Source organism: Schistocerca cancellata, chromosome 1 (genome assembly GCF_023864275.1).
Source record: "Schistocerca cancellata isolate TAMUIC-IGC-003103 chromosome 1, iqSchCanc2.1, whole genome shotgun sequence".
NCBI classification, from domain to species: Eukaryota; Metazoa; Arthropoda; class Insecta; order Orthoptera; family Acrididae; genus Schistocerca; species Schistocerca cancellata.
The window spans coordinates 156,102,425-156,110,606 of NC_064626.1; the positions used below are offsets into that span (position 1 = coordinate 156,102,425).

The 8,182-nt window shown below is 39.0% G+C and overlaps 1 protein-coding gene across 5 annotated transcripts; it reads left to right on the forward strand.

The window, feature by feature from the left end:
* Positions 1-2,590: 2,590 nt before the first annotated feature.
* Positions 2,591-7,877, forward strand: LOC126154001 (uncharacterized). 5 transcript variants are annotated; one of them, XM_049916118.1, is made up of 4 exons: positions 3,497-3,597; positions 3,821-3,986; positions 5,462-5,557; positions 7,192-7,877. In XM_049916118.1, exons 2-4 carry the CDS (start codon positions 3,940-3,942, stop codon positions 7,415-7,417), a joined length of 369 nt encoding a protein of 122 aa, XP_049772075.1. In that variant the 5' UTR covers positions 3,497-3,597; positions 3,821-3,939; the 3' UTR covers positions 7,418-7,877. The 5 variants fall into 5 exon arrangements, 2 of the variants coding, with proteins under 2 accessions (XP_049772067.1, XP_049772075.1); XR_007532080.1 differs by lacking the exons at positions 3,497-3,597; positions 3,821-3,986 and adding an exon at positions 2,591-2,643; XR_007532078.1 differs by lacking the exons at positions 3,497-3,597; positions 3,821-3,986 and adding an exon at positions 3,010-3,065.
* Positions 7,878-8,182: the final 305 nt, after the last annotated feature.

An 8,182-nucleotide genomic window follows, 5' to 3' on the forward strand; every position in this document is an offset into this window, starting at 1 on the left:
AAAGTGTATTAAATATTTGTGTAGTGTGTACCTGAGGTGAAACATGAGAACCTGCCCATTATTTGCCACGTGGTATGTAGGAAACTGCATACCATTCTGTCCTGGAAGTGCTTGCATTAAGGCATGTGGCTCCCCATGTGGGTTAGTTGTAGTTGTGGAAGCATAAGATTTATTATGAACTCACTGAAATCATTCTAGTAAGAGGAAATTTCATAGTATGTTAGTGCACTAACAATGATTCTGCTGCCAGCAGAATGTCTATATGCCTATTCAAACATTGTGTTGTACACTGAAGAGCCAAAGAAACCGGTACAGGCACACATATTCAAATATAGATATGTAAACAGGTAGAATATGGCCCTGCAGTCAGCAATGCCTATATAAGACAACAAGTGTCTGGTGCAGTTGTTAGATCAGTTACCAGTGCAGCAATGGTCGGTTTTCGAGATTTAAGTGAGTTTGAATGTGGTGTTATAGCTGGGACATGAGTAATGGGACACAGCATCTCTGAGGTAGCAATGAAGGGTGGATTTTCGCCTACGAGTGTACCGTGAATATCAGGAAACCAGTAAAAAAATCAACTCTCTGACATTACTGTGGCCGGAAAAAGATCACGCAAGAACGGGACCAACGACGACTGAAGAGAATCGTTCAGCGTGACAGAAATGCAACACTTCCGCAAATTGCCACAGATTTCAATGCTTCGCCATCAACAAGTGTCAGCGTTTGAACTATTCAATAAAACATCATCAATATGGGATTTCAGAGCCAAAGGCCCACTTCTGTACCCTTGATGACTGCACGAAACAAAGCTTTGCACCTCACTTGGGCCCATCATCACCAACATTAGACTGTTGATGACTGGCAACATGTTGCCTGATTGGATGAGTCTCATTTCAGATTGTATCGGGAGGATGGATGTGTATTGGTATGAAGACAACCTCACGAATTCATGGGCCCTGCATGTCAACAGGGGACTTTTCAGGCCAGTGGAGGCTCTGTAATGGTGTGGGGCATGTGGAGTTGGAGTAATTTGGGACCCCTGATAATCTAGATAAGACTCTGACAGGTGTCAAGTACGTAAGCATTCTGTTTGACCACCTGTATCCACTCGTATCCATTGGCATTCCAACAGACCTGGGCAAGTCCAACAGGACAATGCGACACCCCACACGTCCAGAATTGCTACAGTGTGCCCCCAGGTACACTCTTCCGAGTTTAAACACTTCTGCTGGCCACCGAACTCCCCAGACATGAACATTATTGAGCATATCTGGGATGTCTTGCAATGTGCTGTTCAGAATAGTTCTCCACTTCCTCATACTCTTACGGATTTATGGACAGCCCTGCAGGATTCATGGTGTCAGTTCCCTCCAGCACTGCTTCAGACATTAGTCGATCCCATGCTGTGTCATTTTTGAGGCAGTTCTGCATGCTCATGGGGACCCTACATGATATTGGGCAGGTGTACCAATTTCTTTGACTCTTCACTGTATAACGTAATTGGATAGATTAAAAAAAAAAAAATCTACTCACCAAGTGGCGGCAAGAGAACAGACATATAAAGATATTGAAATCTACAAACTTTCCAAGCTAGTAACTCTTTCTTCTGGCAGAAAGGTTGAAGGAGAAGGAAGGGCGGTGTCCTTTCCCTTCCCTCCATAACGTGCTGAAATTCAGTTTAAAACCAATTGACATTATATACGATTATCGCTTATCGGTAATGTTCTATAATATTGTACGACCTGTAAGTTTATTTGGATGGCCATCTTACACAGCAGTTGTTATGTAACAATTATTACTCGGATTTTCCTGTATTAAGCGGTCTGCAAACTAAAGTTTTTCACCAAACGCATTTCGCTTAATGGTAAATCATCATGAGTGGAGATTCTGCAAACATCTTGCATACGAAACTTCTTTTTCCATTTCAATTGTCATAGAGGTAAAAGCAGTTTTGTTTCTGACTGTGATGCGCAAATAAACAATAAAACAGTATCCTTTGGTGTAAATACTACAAGCAACTCTGATTCTTTTACAAGTAACTAGGAACAAAACTGTGTTGAACGACACAATTTTCAAATACCTCATACTAAAGTTTTGCGACGTGATTACGTCGGTCAAATGCAAGTTGTTGAGTCTTACAAGATTTTAGCGTCGTCATTTGCACCACATGTTAGTCTTATGCTATTACACATTTTTTTCTACATTTATTCCGTTCACCAAGTAATATGTGCAATGGATTTATTATGTTATAGTGCCTCAAATTGTAGGGTTTTGTTTACACTCCCTGTTACCATAGAAATTTACTGGATAGCGCCTACTGAAATATGTTTCTATTAACTTTATTTTACTGCCTGTCCTTTATTGTATCAAACTGTCTGTTTATTTAACGATTACTTTGTATCTAGATAAACAAACGAAATAAAAACTATTATTTATGCCAAATGCATACAGAATAAGGATCTTACTCTGCACTACGTTTAATATAGCGTAAAGCCGGTACCGTAGTTCGTCCCTACGTATATTTCTCTACTTCAAATTCGATTACAGACACTTGCACTCGAATGCTAGCGAGCAGTCGAATGAAGCGGTAGACTGGTGACAGCAAGTGTATTTTGTCACGTGACCTTGTTCTTAGTCGGGGTAAGAACCATATCTGTATTTAGTTATGCCTCTCCTTGCAGCCGGTATGCCAGTTTTCTGTTCTACACAACTGCGATGATGCAAGGGGGCAACACTCTGAGATTCTATTAACAGGAGATTTGGTATATATGTACGATTACCATGAAAACAAAGTCCACTTTCGAATAAATTTTCTCATTCCCTTAATCTAGGAGAATTCGTTTAAATATTAAGGTATTTCCACGCGATGCCTCTCTCCTCGTGCGCAGTCGCAATCGCAGAGGCACGGGAATAAAAGGCCATGCACAAAAGTGTGTGGAAAGGACGCATGTACTCATGAGCTTTCTCGTAATCACGTGTTGGCTCATTGCGCAACCACTCTGCGCAGTGCTTATTCCCGAAACAGGGTGATACTTACGGGGGTTTCTTAGTCGTTACGTGAAGTAATTAATTTTCAATGTGTAATTTGTTTTATTTTTTTTAAAAGTTGTGTACATGATTTTAATCATCAAATACTGTAAGTTATGTAGCTTAATATCCTCGGACTCAGCAAATTTGAGAATATCGTAGATGCAAAAATCCACTGGAACGGAGGTTATATTTTCTAGTTTTGTATTTGCCACATCATCAGTGTCCTTCGTTCCTATTTCTAGTAGTTTGCAGAGGAGTTACACATACCCCATCATTTCTTTTCTTCATATATCACTCCAAAATGATTGATACATGCGCCCAGCTGCCTGTCGTCTGCTAAAAAGTGTAAGTATTCCCACCAAAGGTGAGAAGCAATGCATTGACGGCATTTCCAGGAAAATACGCATTCGCAAATGCGCACACGTAGCTGCGCTGCTGGAAATTTATGCGCATGCGTAAAGTAGAACAGCGAAAATGGCATCTTGTGGACGCACCTACCGCATACACTAGTTGGCCTCAGCAAACTGCGGTAGTATTTGGTTGTTTGTCACTTATCGTAAGTAGGTACGGTCGACAAACAAGGCACTTTAAATTTTTACTGTAAATATAAGAGCCTGAAATATGTCAGTAGTATGCAGACACATTTCAGGTTAATTTTTAAACCTGAGAAAACCCGCAAACGCTGATAACAAATACTTGTAACGAACTTCCTATGACATACCGTACATTTATTCCGTACAACTTCGATCTTACAAGACGCAAAACTGAAAAAATTTTCAACTTCTAGGCACAATTTCTCAGACATCTCCAACTCAATTGCAACGGAAATTAGGAGTATCATGGGGATGACAGCGACGACTAACTGTATTTCACCAAGATATCAAATCTTCACGTTTACAACCAACTATGCAGACTTCATTGCAGTTTTCCAGTCGTGGTCTTGAGGTTGCTTGGTAAGGCGTGTATCGTCGCATTCTGGGCTCGAGTGTGATTTAAGTTTTTCACCATCAGATTTACTCTGTGTTGCGATAAAATTAGATTACTATAAAAATAATGGAGCATATGGTAACACTTTGATACCCCTATGTGCGGGTTGTATGCTTCACATACGGTATGATAGTTAAAAAGGAGAAAAAAGAGGGGGACAATTGCTTGTCGTTCGTTAGAAAAACTTCAGTACTAGTAACATACAGTGTTGGCAGTGTAGGTACACTACAGACTCATCACGTTGAAAGTGCCCATCAGCTCAAAGAAGGAAAAATATTCGTATAATCAGTATGGTTGTTAATAATTAAAGTGACTGTGTCGTATGTGCTTTTACGCTACGTTGCAATTTTTGAACCTGCGACAATAGAATAAAATGCCGACGCATCCAGGTAATAATTTTATGTTTAAAGTGTCAGAAGCCTAAGCTAACTCCATACAGTGCTCATGATTTTTAAAGGGATTAAAAATTACTAAGGCCCCGTATACACAAACGTTAAGTCATTAGAATAAATTTATCGCCGTATGAAATTCGAAGGATAAAGTGAAGGTTCCAAAATACCTATACACTTACGATCTTTCATCTTGATACAGGAAACTGTTTTTCTTGAGAGGATAGTGCACTAAACAACTCTATCTTTGTTACACTTTCATCGAAAAATTTCCGCGAAAAATCGTCTGTGAATGAGTTATTAACACGTTATGTCGTACTGAGAGCTATTTCCGTCTGCTAAATTTTGACGTGCATTGATTGAGAGAGGGTTAAACAGGTCATGGAAAGCAACTAATTCCGAAATAAAAATGTGAAACATAGCAACCACCGTCAGAGGCTACTGCAGCTGATTATTAGGCATAGTAACTATGGCTTAATATAGCCACATCGCTGTGTCGCATTCTTCGATACGAAACGGAAAGAATGGTGTTAATGAGCTATTAATAACGCTGGGGAAGTGGTTGGATTGAGACCGAACATAAGAACTTTTTCGGTATGGCGGATCTGATAACACTGCCGATTTTCTTAACTTGCGCAGCACTGTGAATCCCGCTTCGAAACGAAGAATATAGACATTCCCCACTGAGCTGGCTGCCAAACCCATCACGGACGAATCGCGAAATTTCCATTATATCGAGGTACAGGTACTTAAGGCGAACGCTTCAAAGTAAGAAGTTTTTCCGTATAGGGTCTGCGAGAGTTGACACGAAAAGGGTGATCTGTAGGTAATGCTATTTAACTACTATCCTTTACCCTTCACTCGATTGTTGGAGAGGGTAAAGAAATTCCTACAGAAACCTTGACTGCGATGCTTTACACGCCAGAAACAAACCGTTCAAAAGTGAAATACTGATATATACTTTAGTTTCTAAGACACACGTAGGATGACGCCACCGTAGATTACGGACGGCTGAAGTTGTGTTGGAAGTAACCGTGTTTCCCCATTTCCAGCGGCGAGTCGTACAGGATACATCGTGGACGAAGCATGGAAGAAGCGTTTGACGTTCTGGGGCATTTGGTACCCGAAATATCTATCAAAATTCTGAGGTAAATTGTTAAAAATACCATTAGTAGGTTATTTAAGGAACATAATAAGAGTTCATGTATAGTGATAGCTGACAAAGCCTTTAATCTAATGAATGTTGAGCCCATCGAAAGTGCACGTGGTCCTCCAGACATGGGTATTACGTATGTTTCACACGTTGTCTTATGAAAGGTTGGAATTCAGTTGTTGCTGAAGTCACCGTTCTTTCTTGATGAACAAATGACGGCAAATTAAAAAAAAAAAAAAAAAACACAAAGTACCTGTAGCAATCTGAACTTCGTCGCCCCCTGCAATGTTTCATTTTGTACATAGCACAAGAATTTTAGGTATAAGGGTAGATATTTTTAGTAAATGAAGCGAATAATTATTGCTGAAGGAAATAGGTGTTGGGATTCACGTAGATCTGAAAATAGCAGGATCATAGCCATTATCTTATTACGCCAGATAAACAAATTAGAAGTCACCAGTTAGAAACTCTGTTATACGATACATGGACTAAAAGATTTGGTTTAGTTGCGATATAAACTTGTAGAGCTTCCATAGTAACCCTTTGCTGTAACTACTAGATAACACGCCAATGTGCACATGTATAGAGAGTTGAGGGAGGAAACAGTGATCAGAAAGAGCGCCCATGAATTTCATGACTGCAAATTGCTAGCAACTTTGATACTCAAAACGTTGATTAGTTGATTAAATATGGTTGTACAAACATTACAACCGAAATACCGTCAAACCTATGATGAATGTGCCTTGGCCCTCACATGCACCCATATTTGGGCAATTCAGCAAATATAAATGAATATTAAATTACACATCACCTCGGGAAAAATGTTTCCCAGAATTTTATGTGGTAATTCACTGACAATGGGATAATAGGACAGGTTTTACAGTTACATGAAAAGTGACAGTAATTGCAACACTGCCTGAGTCATGTAGTTTCACTCATATAGCTACAGACTCACTACCACCACCCCCCCCCCCCCCTCCCACGACCACTACCACTACCACTCCTGTCTCCTTTCGACCTCCTCCTCCGGTTACTGTAGAATATAATAGATTCTGTTGCTTGTGAAATGCTGTTAAGTAGGTTCAGTTCACTAAATTGAAGTTCACAGTAGTGTTAAGTGCTGTGGTACAGTGTGATGATATGAGAATGCCCACCTTCCTCTCCCTTGCCAACCTGCACTGAAATCTTGATAGTGGCAACAGGTTCACCTGTAGCGAAACCAGACATCCTGGTTAGATTAGGTGACAGTTTTATTGAACATTCAGAAAGCAACAAATATAAATATGAAATAAGGGTCATTGTAACAGTGATATGTAACATAGGTAGATATCTTAAGTTTATGTATATTTGGTTAGTTTTGCAACATTAAATACACTGTTTGTTACTAGTATTAAAGTAAAACTGCAACATCTATACAAGATAATAGAAAAGTCTTACGTTTTTCGGTGCATATTGTGTAAGTATTGTTGATAAAGTACAAGAATACAGAAGAGTTCATTTGGTAAGTCTTGCTGCACTTGAAATCTCTCAGTACATATATAAAAGCTTTGATTCCATGTGATCTCTTAAGATGTTTGTTTAAAAAACAAGTAATTCATGTTTTAATCATTAATTTTTTTAATTCTCCAGGATGCTGGATATGAAATCACTTGGGTCCGCAAGCAAGGTTTGCAAACACTGGAGGTCGCTATGCTATAGGGATACTACCCTGAAGCGAAGAATGAAAAGGTTTAGGGAGCTGCAACTACTGAAGAAGAAGCTGCGGAGGGTTAGAAAAAAACTCGCATATATTAAGAATGAAATAGCAGAATTAGGAAATAATCACAGCCTTAAACTAGTTTTTATGGAATCATAGTGCCAGGAATCTAATTTTAGTTGCTCTTGACTAATAACAAAGCAGTGACTTAATTTCTGCAGGCATTTTGTACAGATGATGAGACTGTACTTTGGAATAACATGCACCACTATTGTACCATAACTCGAGTGAGAGGGGTCTTGTGCAAACTGAGATTTCAAAAATTGCTTCTGCTAGAGAACAGCTGCAATTCTGACTTTGACAAAAGGGAAGAATTTGTTGAAGTGGAAAATATCGATCGTGAAGTGTGTTGCGTAACTTCCTGAATAAGCAGTTTCACCATACTTGTTTGTGAACTTCCATTTGCATCATTTGGGGGTTTCACCAACTTGTGAAATGCAGTCCTTACTATAGTTTGTGATCAGGTGCCCTCGAATATAGGGCATCAATTTGTGACAATGTGTAATGTTTTTAACTATATTTTGTACGTTTATTTGTATTTGAGGAAATAAAGTAATTATTTCTGTCTGATCTCAATATGTTTGTTCTTCTGGAGTACGTAATATTGTTTGTTACTATCAACCATACTAGGTTTCATCTGTGTTGAATCTTTTTCCAGAACAAATTTATAATCATTTAATGAAGAGAGAAAAGTTTATGAATGATTTTTATTTAGCAATGGGACATACACAAAAATTTTCTTGTGAGTGAAGGCTTTGGAGGTAACTGTCTATTTTTAATTTTTGCAACAAGTGTCTGAGAAATGTTCTAAACCCTGTCATATTTTCTGATTAAGAGAATGTCTTCATCCACAGACAACATGTA